The sequence below is a fragment of the Bison bison genome, unplaced genomic scaffold (assembly GCF_000754665.1).
Source record: "Bison bison bison isolate TAMUID 2011002044 unplaced genomic scaffold, Bison_UMD1.0 scf7180017864383, whole genome shotgun sequence".
NCBI classification, from domain to species: domain Eukaryota; kingdom Metazoa; phylum Chordata; class Mammalia; order Artiodactyla; family Bovidae; genus Bison; species Bison bison.
In genome coordinates, this window is record NW_011494955.1 from 2442723 (window position 1) to 2462270 (window position 19548).

At 38.7% G+C, this 19548-nt stretch overlaps 1 protein-coding gene across 4 annotated transcripts; it reads right to left on the reverse strand.

Moving 5' to 3' along the window:
* Positions 1-1088: 1088 nt before the first annotated feature.
* On the reverse strand, positions 1089-19174 carry KANSL2 (KAT8 regulatory NSL complex subunit 2). 4 transcript variants are annotated; one of them, XM_010857729.1, is made up of 10 exons: positions 19111-19172; positions 18266-18524; positions 17296-17474; positions 16696-16810; positions 13395-13558; positions 13052-13218; positions 12022-12118; positions 8342-8493; positions 2485-2604; positions 1089-1804 (listed from the first exon to the last, which is right to left on the reverse strand). In XM_010857729.1, the coding sequence occupies exons 2-10, from the start codon at positions 18514-18516 to the stop codon at positions 1673-1675; spliced, it is 1377 nt and encodes a 458-aa protein (XP_010856031.1). In that variant the 5' UTR covers positions 18517-18524; positions 19111-19172; the 3' UTR covers positions 1089-1672. The 4 variants fall into 4 exon arrangements, with proteins under 4 accessions (XP_010856031.1, XP_010856030.1, XP_010856028.1 ...); XM_010857728.1 differs by having other exon boundaries at positions 1120-1804; positions 18266-18508; positions 19111-19174; XM_010857726.1 differs by having other exon boundaries at positions 1120-1804; positions 8240-8493; positions 18266-18508; positions 19111-19174.
* Between the last annotated feature and the right edge of the window lie 374 nt (positions 19175-19548).

Sequence of the window (19548 nt, forward strand, 5' to 3'; positions counted from 1 at the left end):
CCAAATATTAGTCTCTTCCTACCACATCTTAATTACAGAGGATAAAACCTTGGAGGAGAGTAGTAACTAGGTGTGGCCTTTTCCAAACTCTTCACTTTGCATTTCCAGACAAGTGGCCATCAGAATCTCTGGGTGCTAGGATACAGGTTCCATGGCCTCTACTCCGTACCCCCCTCAAAGGTATCTGAACCTGTTAATTTATAAAACCACCAGACTGAGTGACGTGGATGCTGGCAGTTTGCCAATAACTTTTTAAAACAATGGAAAGATGGGACTTCCCTGGCAATTCAGTGGTTAGCACTCTGCACTACCACCCCACCAGGGATGGTCTCAATGGGAAACTAAGATCTTACATGCTGTGTGGTGGAGTAAAAAGAAAAAACAATGGGAAGAAGATATTTTAATCCCTAATCTTGTTGCAGAAGTTTTTCAATCTGCATAAGAGATGTTCATGAATACTGTAAAAAGTACTAGACAAGAAAGCAGTGGGAACAAATAACTGGAGTATACAGCAAGCCCTATTAAAGGTGATCTCAGGATTCATCTGACATGTCTTCTGAGTCACTTCCTAACCATTCCCAAGAAATAAACTAAAGCCAAGGTGATAATGTAACTATATAACTTTTCTCTATTCCGTTTTCACAAAGGGTAACTTTTTGGCCTCCTTGTCATATTACATTATGGTGAGATCACACACTCCCAGCTTTACACACACACACACACACACACACACACACACACACACACACTCCTAGCCTTAGAGAACGCTGGAGATCACACAAATACACACACATAATCCTAGCCTTAGAGGATTTTGAGACAACAATCAGCCATTAATTGTGAGAAAAAAATCTGAGTGGGAGGAAGGAGCACAGAGGTGAAAAACACATTTGGGAGGAATATGCAGAAATACCATAACTAGGCAAGTAGGTTTTAGTAAGGGAGCCCTTTCCATTTACTTATTACAGGTTTTTAAATCTTTTAAGTGTATCTGTCTTGTTTTCCCTTTCTCATCAGACAGCTCCCAATCCACCCCCCAACATATAGACACCACACTCTCAAACACAAAACATGCATTCAACTCATTGTTTTATATTTTCATAACACTTTAACATTTAATAGAAACTATGTACAGTAATTTTTTATTTTATCTTACATAAGATAGCCACTACAGAAATTTACATAGGTTAGAAGCAAGATGGATTGTTTAGGAAGGCCCAATCCTGTGGGCTATTTTTTCAAAGACTATGGGTCAGAGTTCACTGAGGAGGAGCTTCAGAGTACCCAATAAGGATGGGAGGTGAGGAAAGGCTAAAATATAGGCTGCTAGACAGAGATAACCAACCACTGGGTCCCTCAACATCCCAAGACTTGGGAAACAGCATTACAAAAACCTCTCTTCCCTTAGGCACAGTCTCCAGGACTCTCAATCCCAGAAGCTCTGATGGGAATCACCTACCTCTCCCCCCTGCATGGAGTGGGAAGACATCCACAGCTTGTAGACACTATTGGTCCCTGCCCCCAACATTTGTTTGACTAGAGCACTCGATAACCCAAAAGAAAAACAAGGTAGTCTGGACTGTCCTTTATAGTGAGAGATGGGTCAGAAATACTTATTTAAAGAATGGGAAATACAAATCCTCCAAAGTCAACTGGTTCCCAGAACAAGCTATCAACTAACAGAAGTGGGTTCCGGCTTCCCATTTGCAGTAGCTATTCCACTCTGAGGCAATGGTGCAGGGGCTTTCTCAGAATTTCGAGGTCCCTGTGATCTGCACCCATCTCCAGCCATCTGCATCTGGCCCTGTTAAAACAAAGTCAGTTTGGTTACAAACTCATTCGTTGTGGCCTGCAGCATGAATCTGACTTACATAAAGCCCATGTACAGTAAGCAACCAGAACAAGACAGCAGATATAAAGTAACTATGTAGTTGCTCTTCCCCATACTTGACTATTTCTGACCCCTGGAGTCACAAATCATTACTGGTAGCATTCCCGAGGCTTTCCAATGCAAAGGAAAGCTGTGGGTTGTTTCTTCCAAATGAAACAGCCATTCCCTGCTGAGGTTACAGAACAACCGACAGATCACACAGGAAGACAGTGCTCTGGGCCTCTGTTTGAAACCAGCAGCTATAGTGTAACTGCAGGTCTTCAGTCAGGGCCATGAGTGTCCCAGACAAAGCTCAAAGAAACCAAATCACACTGCTTGTGCTTAACTTTATGATGAAAACAATTCCAATACTGAATTCTCCCTTAAATCAACCTACATTCCTTGCCTCAACCTTTCCTAGTTAACCAAATAAACTTATGTCCTGCTCTCCCAGATATGGGGATCAGGGGCTAGTAAATGTTCTAAGGCCCAGCTGGAAAACTCCAACCACGGGCACCTATACAGACAGTGATGACAACCTCAACCCCGGGGAGTACATGCCAGCCAGAGCCAGCATGGAGCTCTCTGCCTGGCTGAAATTATTCTTCACTTGCCAAAATATCCACTGGGCCTTCGGCAATTTCTTTGACCGGATGATCTTCAAGGGTTAGTGAAGGATCAAAAAGCAAGGGTGAAGGAGGGCACTGCATACCGTCACCCACAACATCCAAATCCTAAGAGAAGAGAAGAAAAAAACCTATCAGCAACACCAAGTGAACCAACAAGCTAAAGTTTGCCCACTTTTAGCAACTCTCACAGCAGTTCTCCCATCATTCCCTCACCCCTTGTCTACCTTTAAACAAAAACACATGTGCGTGCAACAAATGGGACAAGATGGAAAAGTACTGATTCTTGCTGCCAAATATAAAGTGCAGACCACTATAGTAGCTTTAAGAGTATTTTTTAAACAGGAAAATTCAGGGACAGAAAGTAGAATAGTAGCTACCAAGAGCTAGAGACAGAGACGTGGGAGTTACAGTTTAAAGGATACAGTCTCTGTCTGCACTGAGAAAAGTTCTGTGGAAAGTTCAATGGAAATTGACTGTGGTGATGGTTGTAATATAGTTTAAATGTACTTAATACCACTGAATAGTATGTTTTAAAATGGCAACTCTTACATTATAAATATCGTACCACAATAAAAAATATTTTAAAGAAGCATATACTGGGAATTCCCAGGCAGTCCAGTGGTTAGGACTCCATGCTTTGTTTCACTGCCAAGGGTGGAGGTTCAACCTCTGGTTGGGGAACTAGACCTGTGCCGCACCCCTCCCTCCCCAGAACAGGCATATACTTCTAAGACTAGCTGTAGGCGACCTCTAAGTTCATGAGTGATGCATCTAAAATGGAGAGCAGCATAATTATAAACTAAAATGAAATACTGCCTTAATAGATTGGACAATATGAGACCACTTGATAAATATTCTAACAGCCCCAAAGCCAGCCAGTGAGTAAAACAGGAAGAGGTATAGGGAAGAAAGAAGGAAGACAAAGAAACTCCAAGTCCTTCTGAATGGCCAGGAAATATTCTGGTTAAGTCATTATGCCTACGGAGAATAAGTTCCTGATTTTTAAACCTAACATAATCCAACTGCCCTTTAAAATACACACACATGACATTATATTCTACAGACCATGTTTCTTCCAATTGAACTGGCTATTCCCACTGGAGGGCTGAAGCCAACAGACCATAGGAAGACAATGCTCTCGGCTCCTGTCTGAAACCAATAGCTACAGCAAACCACTGGTCTTGATTCAGGGCCTAAAGCACTATAAAAGCTCAGACAATGTGTCAAACTCACTTTCATGCCTCTGCTTTCTAAGCATTACTGCCAAACTCTGCCTCCCAAGAGTGAAAACTATCCAAGGGTTTAAACTGTCCTGTGTTCAAGGCACTTTACAGAGGATCCATGTCTCCAGTAATTCAGCTTCTTGAGAAAAGCGAAGTTCTATGCTTTAAAAATAAGTCTTAAGAATTCGAAATACTTTCCCTTGGTTTTGATCACCAAAACAAAGAATCATATCCTTAAGGTAAAGGAAGGAATATAACTTTCAAGCCTGTGACTGTGTGGATCACAACAAACTGGAAAATTCTTTGAGAGATGGGAATACCAGAGCACCTGATCTGCCTTCTGAGAAATCTGTATGCAGGTCAGGAAGCAAGTTAGAACTGAACGTGGAACAACAGACTGGTTCCAAATTGGGAAAGGAGTACGTCAAGGCTGTATACTGTCACCCTGCTTATATAACTTATATGCAAAGTACATCATGCGAAATGCTGGACTGGATGAAGCACAAGCTGGAATCAAGATCACTGGGAGAAATATCAATAACCTAAGATACGCAGATGACACCACCCTCATGGCAGAAAGCGAAGAACTAAAGAGCCTCTTGATGAAAGTAAACAGAGTAAAAAAGTTGGCTTAAAACTCAACATTCAGAAAACTTAAGATTATGGCATCTGGTCCCATCACTTCATGGCAAATAGATGGGGAAACAATGGAAACTGTGTGTGTGGGTGGGTGTTTTGTTGCTCAGTTGTGTCCGACTCTTTGAGACCCCATGAACTGTGACCTGCCAGGCTCCTCTGTCCACAGGATTCTCCAGGCAAGAATACTGGAGTGGGTTGCCATTTCCTTCTCCAGTAGAAAAGTGAGAAACTTTATTTTTGGTGGCTCCAAAATCACTGCAGATGGTGACTGCAGCCATGAAATTAAAAGACACTTGCCCCTTGGAAGAAAAGTTATGAACAACCTAAACAGCATATTAAAAAGCAGAGACATTACTTTGCCAACAAAGGTCCGTCTAGTCAAAGCTATGATTTTTCCGGTAGTCATGTATGGATGTGAGTTGGACTATAAAGAAAGCTGAGCGCTGAGGAATTGATGCTTTTGAACTGTGGTGTTGGAGAAGACTCTTGAGAGTCCCTTGGACAGCAAGGAGATCCAACCAGTCCATCCTAAAGGAAATCAGTCCTGAATATTCATTGGAAGGACTGATGCTAAAGCTGAAATTCCAATACTTTGGCCATCTGATGTTAAGAACTGACTCATCTGAAAAGACCCTGAAGCTGGGAAAGACTTCATGAAGGCGAGAGGAAAAGGGGACGACAGAGGATGAAATGGTTGGATGACATCATTGACTCAATGGACATGGGTTTGAGTAAGCTCCGGGAGTTGGTGATGGACAGGGAAGCCTGGCATGCTGCAATCCATGGTTGCAGAGTCGGACACGACTGAGTGACTGAATTGAACTAATAAAGAATGTGCTAGACTTAAAAAGCTGCTCAATCTAAGCAGAAACATAAGGAAAAGGATATAGCTGGCTACCTAACATCTATTTCAGATGTGTTAGAAACTTCTGTACACAGAAACCAGTGTTCTCATACCGTTAAGACTATTAACTATTGGGACTCCCTGGCACCCCAGTGGTTCAGACTTCATGCTTCCACTATAGGGGGTGCCGGTTTGATCCCTGCACTGGTTTCAAGGAACTAAGATCTTGCATGCTGCAGACAGAAGGGGAAAAAAAAAAAGACTGTGAACTGTACTATCCAATTCTTTTAGTATGCACAATTATCATGCACTTGATCCTTGCACAATGCAGTGGCTAGGGGCAACAGTGTCCAGTCAGAAATCAGGGCATAACTTCAAGGCAGCCTTGTGTCCATGGTTCTGTACCCTCAGATTCAATCAACTGCAGATCATGGAGACTGTAAAAAGTATTCACTGGAAAAAAAAATCTGCATAGTAAGTGAACCCACACAAGCTCAAGCCCATGTCGTTCAAGAGTCAACTGCATAATTAACTAAGGTGAAACTTAAAAGAACCCATGTAAGTAATGTGGCAAAACGTTTCAAAGTCTCGAAATGACAATGGCATAGAAAGTTTTCAAAGAAAAATAGATACTAAAAGCGCTTTCTTCACATATTGAGTGTTGTCTGTTATGAGAATTAAAATTGGGAACAGGAACCTAAAATAAGAGGAAGAAAGGATCAGCAGAAATGCCTAACATAAGAGGAATATGTAGAGACATACCAGAACATAGGATAGAATCCACATTTTGTTCTGATGTCAAAAACGGAACTCAAAAAACAAACAAACACAAAAAGAGAGCAAGCTCAAAGTAATAGGATTAAGGTATTAAATTAGAAACTATTTTTTTCCAGCAAGACTAGGATATTCAGAATTTATGGGAGGACAAAAATTCTTTTATAAAACTGAATTTGAATGTGTTTCAACATTTTCTGGAGAATTTTTACCTCCAAAGAATAAAACTACTTTTTAAATGACCAATGTGGTTCATCTAAAGTACATTAATACAGACATAATAGATGATCAAGTACAAATAGTTAATTATCACTTTTAAGCCTCTAACAACATAGGTCCCTCTTAAAAACCCATTAGATTCTCAAAAATAAAGTTACTTCTCGTACATTCTTTCGCATCTCATAATCACTAACATTTTGTGTCATTATTCTCTGAAGACAAGAATACAATCTTCAACAAAGAGTCATATTTTCTCAGATCTAAATCATCAAAAGTTTGAGAACACTCTTTAAAATTAATGACAAAAACAAGTGAAAGGGGAAACAAAAGGGACAAAACAGAAATGGCTCTAGAAATTAACAATCACATGAAATAAAAATTAACAATAATCTAGTACATCTAAATAAAACACGTGTTAACTTCTACATATATACATTACTATGTGAAGGGAATCTGGCAATGTAGTACTTGATCAGGTTGTTTTTAAAACAGATAAATCTGTTCACGTTACTAAGTTTAAAAAAAAAAGGAAAGATAGTACCTCTTTGGGTTTTCTTGGGTTTTCTTCACATGTAAAAATGAAGAAAGTGGACAAAAATTTGCCCATCAATCTAGGGCTATCTATTCATTTACTCTCTTCAACACAATCTCACTGGAAAACTTTACAAAGCACTGGAGTATATAATCTCTAAGATTCTCATATCCTATGAATCTGTTTGAAAGAAAAAAATTTTTTAATTATTTTTAATTTTTTTAGTTGTGCCATGCACCTTGCCAGATTGTAGTTTCCCCATCAGGGATCAAACCAATGCCCCTGCAGTGGAAGTGGGGCGTGCAAACCACTGAACTACCAGGGAAGTCCAGAAAGAAATGTTTTAAAAAGCAATCATAATCAAGATTATAACCAAAAGTATAATTTTATTATCATAAAGTGACAAACATTAACATACTAAGCCTAAAGACAGTATACAATCAAAAAAGAGGGTAAGGAAATTTATTCAGTTCACTCTTCTTTTTGGGCCACACCACTTGGCTTGTGCGAACTTAGCTCCCCAACCAGGGAATGAACCCAGGCCACAGCAGTGAAAGCACCCAGTCCGAACCACTGGACCTCTAGGGAATTCCTTGGAATCAGCTTACTGAATCAGTACCACTTTTTAAGATATTAGCCTTTCCTGATTTATCTTTTTAGTGAGCAATACTGTAGGCCATCCAAATCCTGCTTCTACCCCTACACAAACAATACTGCAAACTTTACTAAATTTTCTATTTAGATTTGTCACTTTAAATATGCTATGGTTATATACAAGACATATTAAATTCAGAAGATTTCATAATAAATAATGAAAACCTTTATTAGAAAGCTAAAGATTAAGCCAAGTGCTAAAAAGAGAGAGGGAACATCAACTGATCCCTAAAGTGAATGACATAGTAGGGTAGTGCTAATTAGGGAAGCAAATACAATGAGAGATGCGTTTAAGAGCGAGAAGCAGGCTGAAAAAGGCAATGAAGTGTATATACTTAGAAGGTTGTCACAGTAAAATTTAGAGAGGTCAATGATATCCAAGTCTGTTCACAAAAGAATCTTTAATAACTATCAAAAATGAAAAACAGTAGGCGGAGCTAAGTTTAGGGCTGTTTTTTGGGGGGGACACATTAATCTAAAAATGATAACCCTGAATACACAATCAAAACACTTTGCACTGCTGAGTAGATATTGGAAATCATTTGTATTGTTAAGATTCTAGTGAATTACCTTGTGAATGGGCACCAAATTTCCCAGCTACGTAAATCCAATCACAGAGACTTTCCTCCAACTTCTTTTAGTTTATAATTTCCCTTATCATGCCCTCAGAAAAACTTCTGTAAATTTAAACTGTCTCTAAACGAATGTGTTAACATACAAATACGACCATACATATCATTTCAAAAAACTTATCAGTTTTTTCTTTTTTAAACCACAAATGACTAACCTAGTCTCACCATTAATAAACAAGGCCTTGCCTCAAGGGCCAACCAGAGCAGAGCTTCTCTAACTTACATCACTGAACTCCAGAGGTAAACTCTCAGTGGGCTGAAGCTCGGCAGCACTCAAGTACAGATCCATGGGGCCGGCTTCCAGATCGTCTGGCACAGACAGTACCTGCTCGGGCTTATACATCTGAGGAGGTAACTGGAAATGCAGTGGGCAGCAAGGATCCTCAGAAAGGCTTACAGGAACTGGTTTGTTGCAGGGTACCTCTTCAGACCCCTGGCAGCATTTGAAGAGAACCTGATTCGTGTCCTGACAAATATCTGTAGAAAAATGGTCAAGGGAAATAAAATGGATCTGTCCGAGGCATAAAAAAGTTGTCTGCCATGTAAAATTCAAGGTCTGGACTACATAAGATTATTAGTTACATTTGATACAGAATCAAATGCAGGTAACAATTTTTAAAGTTATTTCTCAAATTTTCATTTACTAGAGTAATTCTAGCTCTACCAGTAGTGTAAAACTAGTCCCCAACCTTCATTTCAGGATCTATACTTTAGAATAGACACTAATCTCATTCTCTCCATGAGGGTCAAATATGAAACATTTAAAAACATAGTGCTAAGTGTCAACAGTAATGATCCTAGAAATCCCTACCTATCCAGAAGAAACATGTCACAGCAAAAGCAAATAGCTTGCAGAGGCCCCTATCTCTGCAAGACTCCTTCCAAGAGTCAAAAGATACAACGTTGTTTCTGCTGTTAAGCAGATAGGCAGAAAGTTGTTTTTATTTTTTTAAAAACACATTTTGAACTTTGTTTAAAATGTTTATTACATAAATTTGTTTAAAAGAAGCAGGGTACTGGGGAAAACAGAAGCTCTAGCAATGTAATTAGCTATCATACTCTAACAGGAAATACTTTGCTTTAATCAGGACCCATGGAAAGAAGTACTCCAAGAACACTCCAGGAGCCCTAACAACTTCTATTATGGGTAGAAACAGAAAGGGGCTATATTTCCAAATTGGCAAAGAAGCGCTGTAGGATGAACGAACATTGAAATCATGATTAGATAGCAAAATTTCAGAAGTCAGTCTACAAAATACATTTTCCTCAAGTTTTAGCATTTCCTGATATCCTAACTACACAGTTGTTTTCCCTAAATTAATAGACAATTGTCATTTCAAATTTGGGCTCATTTTTAAAACCAGAAAGTACAATTTTCTATAAATTGATTGTACCCAATTTTCTATAAACTGATTATGCAAGTATGGGTAATTTTTAATCCTCCAAATTTTAAGGTTAAGTTTTTACAGGTAAAAAATCCAATGTACATTATAATTTTTAAGCCAAATAAAACCTCTTGAAGAAAGTTACTTTTTTTAATCCATTCTTAGAACTTGCCAAACTCTCTAAAACAGAGTTACACAGCACTGCCACTACCAGCATCAGCATTACGGCTATCTGTGTGCTGTGGAATGTTTATTAGCAGCATTCCCAGCCTCTGCCCACTAGATGTCAGCAGCACCCCCACCAGAGCTATGACGGACAAAGATATCTCCACACATTGCCAAATGGGGGGCAATGGCCCCTGCTGAGAACTGCTCTCAAGGTACAGTATACAGCTTACTGTAAACAAATAACTATTGAAATGAAAACCAATGCTCAAGTTAACAAACTGCAATCTCTGTGTGCTTAAGAAGCCCAATCTTGTTTAAATTATCAAAATCTTAAATGTTAATCCATTAAATGTTTTAATTAGAACCTTTTTCATGTAATTCAAAGGACTTTCACAAGCCTCTTATTTACTATCACAGTATCCCTGAAAACCCTTTTACCCCCCTCCTCCACCCCTTTCCTTTCAGATGGGGACAACAGACAAAAGAAGGGAATGGTTGACCTACAACTAGAGACTGGGTCCTTCACTTTCAGTCCAGGGCTCTCTCCATTAGACCAGAGTAAAGAGTTAACAGGTCACCAATGGCAGTCGCATCTTTCTCTGGGATAAGGACTTAAGGAAGGGTAAGTGACTTAGGCAACCATGGAGTGGAAAGGAAAAGAGCATAAAAGAGAAAAATAATAACTTCCCTTCTCTTTTCAAATACATTTTATGTTCAACTTTGCTTTTTTAAAATATTAAAATTCTAACAAACTGAGAATAGTGCAGTAAGAAAAAATCTAGAATACTCTTTAATATCCATAAGTTGGGTTTTTTGCCTTATAAAGTAATTCAAGGCCACTGAAGAAAACCTTAAAGTACAAGGCAGAGGGAAAAAGGACATTCATAACCCCACCATCCAATAATAGTCACATTTCTGTTATATTCCCTCCCAGTATTAGTTCCATGTAGTTAAAACCATACTCTACTGAATTCCATATTCTATTTTTGTCACTATCATTTTCTTGTCATTCATAAACTTTAAATATGTTTAATTCCTGAACATATTCCATATTACATTTTATCAAAATTTTCCTATTTTCCATCCCTGAAAATGTTAAGGCTGTCTCTAGTTCGAAGAATTTTATGTAAAAATAGTGATCCGTATTTGATATCTTCTTAAATTCCCAGAGATGACATCAAAGAACATGAACATTAAAAAAGAAAAAAAAAATATATGAATATTGTCAAACTGCTTTCTAAAAAGCCTATACCACTTTACAGTCTCACTGGCAATGTTTAGAAGGGCCCATTTCACTATTTCCTCAGAAACTTTTGAAACTTACTAATTATATTTCATACATAGATAAGTATCAAATTTCTAGATTAGGGGATTCCCAGGTGGTCCAGTGGTTAGGACTCAGCACTTTCACCGCCAGGACTTGGGTTCAATCGCTGGTCAGGGAACTAAGATCTCACAGTCTGTGGCAGTACAGCCAAAAAGAAAAACAAAATGCATAATTAAAAAAACTTCCTTGTTTTCTTATTTATTTATAGTGAAGATGAATACTTTTCAACTATCAGCCACTTCTTTTAATCTGTCCGTAGATAGCCTTTGCCCAATTATGTTTTCAGTATTTATCTTTAGTTTTTAATGATATCAAGGACAAAATCCTTTATCAAACATTTGTTACAATAATTAATAAACTTGTAAAGTATTTAATAAACAGAATAGAAAAAAAGTCAGTTTTCCTTTCAAAAAAGAAAGTTTTCCTTCCCTTCTTACCAAAGAAAATACATTTTACTTTCCAAATATTTGTGTATTTTGCCAGGCAAATGAAATCCAGCAAGATTTATGCCTTTCATATAATAAAGATTATATTTTAAAAGTGCATTAACTATGAAAGTGACTTTTCTCAATGTTCATAATGTAGATGCACTTTCACAATCTAATACACAACTCAAAAAATTTTACAACCGAATTACAAATGTAAGTTTCCTATTTGAATGAAAACTAAAATATATAAGTCATGGCCCTGACCACACAAAAGGATAATATTCAAAGACAGCTCACAGTTCAGAATCATCCCACTGTTTTTGGATACACAACAATTTTCTTTTATAGTAACTGGACTTAACATTATTATATTTTTAATGAAAAAGTTAAACCAGGGATCTCTAAATTTTGGAATCCTAGTATTAATCAACTACAAATAAGTATTAGCCCCTATCACCAATGACTTGAGATGTTTCTTTCTAATGAATTGACCATTACATTTCCAAGATCTGAAATGGCCAAACAGACCATAGAAAGAGACTTCTTTAGGCTCCTGTTTGAAACCAACAGCTTCAGCAAACTGCTGGCCTTGATTCAGGGCCAAAAGAATACAAAGACCTTCAATTAACTAAACTATCACAGATCCCCACTAGTCTTCAGATTAGCTAGCAAACTAAAAACAGAGCAAAAAAGATACGGGTAAGGCAGTGTCTGGTCATTGGAAGAGACTGATTGGAACAACGAACATCATCCACAAAGGCCAAGCATCTCTGACTGGAACGAGTGGTATGGGCCTAAAATGAGAAAACATGTTAGTCAAAATAAATTATCTATCGTTTAACAATTTATTCACCGATGCTATGCAAAAGGAAAAAAACCTTAAACCTCATGTGCAAATATCGAGCCAACCATAATTTGAAATACAACTCCTCCATATTACAAAAGTGTGATACACAGGCCTAGAGTTTTTCAAACTACCCATCTTTTACTTATCTTAAATTGTAGTCTTATGCTGAGCCTCAAAAAATATGAGAAAAATGGAATTACTCTGATGTTTTGTTTAAAAATCGTTTTAAACAAGTTTAAAAATGATCACTTAACTTGGTTCATCAAACTTACTGACATTCATTGTTCTTATTATTCTACTTATTTCTCTGCTTTCTAAAACAAGAGTCACAAACTGTTAAGTGTTCTGTGCCTATTTCTGAAATGAAGATTTCTGAACCAAATAACTTAGAAATCTATAGCAATCCTTCAATATGCAGATGAAAATAAGAGTACAGAGAGGTTCATTTATCAGAGCAGGCACAGAATTAATCAGAAGGGAACTAAAACTCATGTCTCTGGACTCCCAGGTAAATGCTCAATATACCCCACGTCCAGTAAGTTAGATTTCAGAACAAAAATTTTGCAAGTGAGAGTTAATCGTTCAGTCACATCCAACCCTTTGCAACCCCATAGACTGTAGCCCACCGGGCTCCTCTGTCCATGGATTCTCCAGGCAATAATACTGGAGTGCGTAGCTATTTCCTTTTCCAGGAAATCTTCCCAAACCAGGGATCGAACCCAGGTCTTCCATGTTGCAAGCAGATTCTTTACTATCTGAGCCATCAGAGAAGCCCTGTAAGCCTAGTAAGTGAGATTTTAGAACCAAAACCGTACAGCAGTGTTCACCATAACTCTGTAAAAGCAAATGTATACATCTTAGAGGTATATACACAAATTACCTGTTGGGCAGCACCATCTGTGGCCAGCATTCTGCGCTCCTTCAGCTGCCTGTGTAGTAAGGCTTCCACTCCATAGCGCTGACGGTACCGACGAAGACATTTTAGACGCTTTAAGTTTTCTCGTTCTTTGGCCAGAAGTCCCTCTGGGCCAGTCAGGAGACTACTACCTGGAAAGTCAAAACAGTCAAGATGTTATTTGCCAAGCAACCAAGGATGCATCTTCAAACAGTTTCAAAAGCAAATCCTTCTCCAGTCCAGGTAACAAAAAAGAAATAAGTCTAACTACCGAATTCACATGTTGATTAAACCCATGACAGGTTGTCGGAACTGGCATAAAACTTGCCTAGAGCTTCATGTTCCACTTTGCGATTGTGTAAGTAACGTCGCTTCTTCTCTTTGAGCAGATGCTGAAGTCGTTTAAACTGATCAATGTACAAAGATTGCAAACGAATAAGCTTCTCACGCATAATCAGGGCCACTTCTTCTGCCGTGTAGACACCAGCATGTCTAGAGTAAGATGATTCAAAAAGGATAAGAAGGCACAACTGTAAGACCCAAGCTTAAAAGGAGCAAAGAGTAAAGGTTAGACTTAGGGTTGCTATTCAACAAGCAGTCAGTGCTGAGATAATCACCTTACTAAATAAGAATGTTTTCACAGCATTTTACTATTGTAATAAAAAAACAAAATACCCAAGAATGGATACTAATGTATGATCTCAAAATGTGGAGAAGGAAAAACGTTTCATTACGCTCCCTAGTTATTTGCATTATGTTTAAACAAGAGTAAAGCTACAGAACACTCAAAACTTTTATTAATCTACAGTCTTGTTCCCTTTAATAATTTAATACAGAAAAAAATCACCTACCAGTAAATTACAGTGTTAAGAGCATGTATCTCAATATATTTTAATTAAAGTACAAAAGATCACAAACAATTACAACTTCTAATTTAAAAGTGCACTTTTAATTGGTGGTCCAGTAGTTAGGATTCTACGCTCTCACTGCTGAAAGGCCTGGATTCAATCCCTGTTCAGGCAACTAAGATCCCATAAGCCACAAAGCATAGCCAAAAATAAATAAATAAAAATAAGCTACACTTATATTTTGGAGTTTATACCAGCCCTCAAAACACTGATCCCAATGGCTAGTCAATATCCTCAGTTCATTCTCTTCACAATATTCTCAAAATATAGTACCCTGGAGAAACCCTTAATTGCCAAAGATCTAGATCCACATCAACTTTATTAAGCTTTGCCACCAACTATGAATTAACAAAACTTTATTAAAAAAACCCTTATTCTAGGGGGAAAAAAAAAAAAGTTAGATATATACCCTGACTTGATACTCTTGTATTTTGACCTAGTAAAAATTATTTCTATTATTTAAAAGACAAAATACACAGGAACTATATACTAATTTTAAATCCAAAAAATATGTGCTCTTTAAAATTTAACTCTTAAATCACTGAAATACACAGAATAAAACTATTAACTTTAGGACTGAGAGCAAATAATCTCTGCCAAAAACTTTTCTTAAATATAAACAGGAGATAATACCTGTGCATTAGAAAATTACAACTACAAAGTACTCTGAAATTATAAAAATGGCAAAATCTAAGACTCAGAAAATGTGAAAATTTCAAAAATATCTAATGTTTAAACAAGGTGATGAGGTTATTCATATTCAGGAAAATGGGGCATGTCTGCATTAATGCCTGTATCCCTAAAATACTGAGGCCTTAACCTAACATCATTTGTTAAAATGAAATTAATTTCATTGTACCCTGTCAGAAGAGGACTTAACTGGGGACTACAATTAGAATTTACAACAAATCATTTGGGGAGGCAGATGAGCATCCTAACTAAGGTAAATGCCTAGTTCATGTGACAAATGAGTCATTTATTTAAAGATGGAGCCACAAATATTCACAGCTAGTTTTAATTTAAAAAATCATGTACTAACTCTTGCTCTGATATGCACAAATGTAAGTCTAGGTTTATTATTAGACCAATTTCAAAAAAGGGAATCACTTTTTATATCGTGTTAAATTGTTTTTTCCCCTTGAATGTTCCTTTCAGGGGAAACTGACATCTAACCCTTTTAACACTTATATTTCTCATAAAATTAACTGGTATTTTGTTTCACGTAACAATCTCCTTTAAGGGCTTCCTTCCTAGCTCAGTCGGTAAAGAATCTGGCTGCAATGCAGGAGATCCAGGTTCAAATCCTGGGTTAAGAATCCTGAGAAGAATTCCTGGGTTGGGAAGATCCCCTGGAGAAGGAAATAGCAACCCACTCCAGTATTCGTGCCTGGAGAATTCCATGGACAGAGGAACTTGGCAGGCTACAGTCCACCGGGTCACAAGAATTGGACATGATTTAGCGACTAAACCACCAAATCTCTTGTATGTAAGTCAGGTTAGCATAAACGTGGATCAGTGAAGATTGACCCACTCTAGATTAGTAGAGAGAAAATAAAGTTTCTGGACCTTACAAACTGAGTGTTTACCACACCAAAGACAATCACTTTGTGATCCTACAGCATGTACACCTCAATCAAGTATGGCATTTCCAGATGCACAATGTAATGTAACTATATAAATTAAATCTATATCTATATCTACATCTATATATATATACCTATATATAATATCTATATCTATCTATCTATCTATGGCTTAGTATAAAGTTTCTACTGTGAAAATATCCTGCTAGAAACAAGCATTTCTTCTCAAACTACTTACATGGACTTTCCAAACACGTAGTTCCTGAATAGCTCTCTATATTCAGATTACTTAAAATAATGAAACTACTCTACTCAGAAAATAGAACCCTAAATGACTTCTTATAAACTTCAGAATCCAAGGAATGAAGAAGATGCTATTCTTAGAATTTGTCAAACACAGTCAAGTCTAGAAATGTATTACCCCTCCCACTATTTAAGAGTTCTTCCACCTAAACTGTCAGTGGGAAGTATCAAGAGATAGAAGTTAGGAAAAAACAAAAACTAAACCCAAACTATGAGACACAGCAACATTAGACTTTTGAGTGGCAATGTTCCATAACTCCAAAACGATCGTGGGTTAAGTAAAGAGCAGAACCTTAGTAAGATATAATTAGGACGATTACTCCTGGGTTTCTAATCAGTTTCTCTTTCTTAGGCATGAAACCAAAGGAAGCTCTTAAACACCTTTTAATTTTTCTTAAACATATAAAGTTAAATAAAATATAAATTAATCAGAACTTTGAGGGGGAAAAGTTGTTATTCAAATATAATTAGTTTTTTATTCCTGAGGTTTAAGTCAAGAGCAAATTCTCACCACTTTTCTCTTCTCTGATCTCCACCCACCTCTCAACTCCTATGTCCAAGAAATCTATTTACCCCCTGCACTTTCTCACATGTAGAATTTGATGTCCAAAAATTTTCCCAAATTACAAGACTTCTAAAAAAAGAATCGAATCCTACTCTGAGGCAAGATGGTGATGAACAATGACACTTTTAAATACAGAAGCTATTACTGCTCACAAACAGCTAAGCTATCTTCAACCCTCCTAGCTTATTAACCTATTAACAGCATGCAGTACTACATTCCACATACTACCTTCTAAAATATTTTAAAGCCCTATGTGGAGTTACAACTTACTTTAGGGGATCTTCTTGATCACTGTCTATGCTATCAGCTTCACTGTCAGGGTCACCTCTCCATGTCTGATCCACAGTAATGGGTTCCTGGTCCCCATCACTCCAGCTGTCTTCATCTGAGGCAAGGAAGGGAGAGCAGCCATTAAGACTTCCCACCTCTGTAACTCCACCACACAAAACTAGATTACTTAACACACCAATCCAAATCTTATAATTAAAAATGCTTAATACAGAAGCACCAGCAAATAAAAATGGCTTAAGAAATATACTTTCTGAGTCACAAATGAGTTAACCATAGCCTCAAAAGGACAGAAAGGTCAACTCAAAATTATTCTGTTTCCTGAAATTATCTTACCTAACAAAGTTAAGTATAAAAACATCACTGAAAGAGTCATTAACTCAGGAAAGTAAACCTAAGCACACACTACTTAAAACCAACAAGACTGGTGAACAGCAGCAGTCCTGAATTCTCCCAAACTGGCAATGAATTAATAATAATATTGTACTTTCAAGTGCCACATATGTTCAAGGCACTGAGATAAACCAAAGTTCTTTGTTAACTTTCTTCCTGTTTTTTCATTATGAGAGAGAAGATTCTTACCCAGAATTCGGCTGGCTTCACTGCGGCTACTTTCTGGAGTCTGAGACCCCAGCTCTGTCTTAGCGTATGAGCTCAGCTGGCACAAGAGTGTTTCACCCACAGGCCCTGGACTGGTCTTTTTCATTTGCGCATGAAGTGCCAGGGCGTTCCTACGAGCGTGTTCAGCACAGAAGGATGCCCTAAGGAGACAAAATATTAACGTTTCATACTCATGCTCCCTCTTACAAGAGCTCAATGATTTCCATAGACAGTGATCTTTAGATCATTTTCAGGAAATTAAAATGACTATTATCTTCATTTGTAGATTAAAAATGCTAGTGAGGCAGAATAATTTAACAGGCAAGGTCAACTCATTTGGTATTACTGAAGGGAAATGCAGGTTAACATACCCTAGTGATCTATCCATCTAAGGAAATATTCCAACTATAAAAATGCTGGTTATCATTTTGCAAACCACACTGATCCACTTTCATCTCTCAAAATTGGTTCTGGAAGGCAATTTTACATTTTATAACACTTCAAAATCAATCCATTGTAGGTAGTAAGATGTGGGACACAATGCAGAATTATCTAGCCAATTTCTGCATGGATACTTCGCTTAAATGATGAAAATTTTTCCTAGAAAAATACACATGTATACAATTTTGCATTACCTAAGATTCAAGGACAGCCTCAAGAGCCATGGAACCTAGGCTTAAGAACAATCTTTATTTTACAGGTAAGGTAAAATAGCCAAAGAGATAATAAAATGGCCCAACCAGGAGATGTCTCCTCGTTTTCACCATTAAAAAAAATTTTCCAAGGATATACCCATAACTTCAATTTTAGAAACACGTGGCCTAAAAAACTTGGCGGCTGTTTCCAAGGCCACATCCTGCCACATCTTCCTCTCACTTAAAAACTAAAAGTACATACGACAGGTATCTAACTGTCTCTCTCTATATATATACATATATATACACACACATACCCATCTTTCTTCTCAGGCTTTGGGGCAGCACTGGGACATCTTTTCCCGTTCTTCGTCGATATATAACTACACTGCTTGAAAGGCGCATTCTTGTCTTCAAGGATATGCTTAATGCAAAATTCCTGCCCCTCCAGACGAGGTTGCGAACATGGACGATGAGTAAACGAACAAGACAGGGGCTCCTGAGATCTGGGCACTGGGGTGATCCTCCCCCGATTGGTCGGCAAGACGTGAATCCGAATCCTGTTCATACCAAAACCTGCAGGGTCGCACAAAGATCAAAAAGCCCTTACCCTCCCGAAAACCCCAGCTCCACAATACCGGGCAGACTGCACGCGGCTTCTAAAACGCCAGGCGGAAGTCACGCTCCTTAACTCCCTTCCGCCCAGGTCTACCAAGATGTTACTGAATTTGCCTCATCTCAACTTCTCTGTCCAAGCCCTCCCCCAACTCCGACCACAGCCACGTTGAAAGTATCTCAAGGGCTCGCACGGTCGCCACACGAGGGAGAAGCAGCAAGAGGCGGAAGCGCCAGCTCCTGCCCAACGCCGCGCCGCAACGCCGCAGAGCCACCCGCCCCACCCCTGGCCTCCGCCTCCCCGCATGCCGCCTTTGTCCCGGCCTGCCTCAAAGCTGAAGGCTGGGCCCTGCCCATCCTCGGAGGCCCCGTGCAAGCGCCATTTTGCCCTAAGACTCCCAGCACCGGCGAATCTGGGTCCTGGAAGCCTAGAGGAGTAAAGCGACCCTGACGCTGATTGAGACAGAGTAGCAGCTCGGAACAAACAGAAGGGGCGAAGCAGCAGCCTAACTCCAAAGGCGAAGAGCAAGCACAGCAGCCATCTTACCTCTGCCGCTGCGCCGCGCCACTCGCTTTCTGGCAGCCCCAGCCACCTCTAACCATGCCTTTCCGGGCTCCCAGCCACTGATTGGATACTGAGCCTACGACTCTGTGTCACCATTGGCTACCTATCGAGCTCAGGGGGCGGGGCGCTGGGAAAAGGCGCGGCTGGGTGGCTAGAAGAGGTGTCTGTCAGCGACTCAGCTCCGGAGAGAGTGAGACGGAGGGAGCGTGGGTTGTGGGACCTGCTCGGTGGAGACTGCTCTTTACATTTCCGATCGTGGCTGATGTCCAGGCGGATTGGGGGCGCTCTGTGTGTGATCTTAGGCCGCAGCTATTTCACCACCCCTACACAGTGGGTACAACAAAATCAACATGTAGAGGCCAAAGAATCACTGTACATTTGACTCTCATTGTCTATACAGGAAAAGGCTTTTGTTTTCTT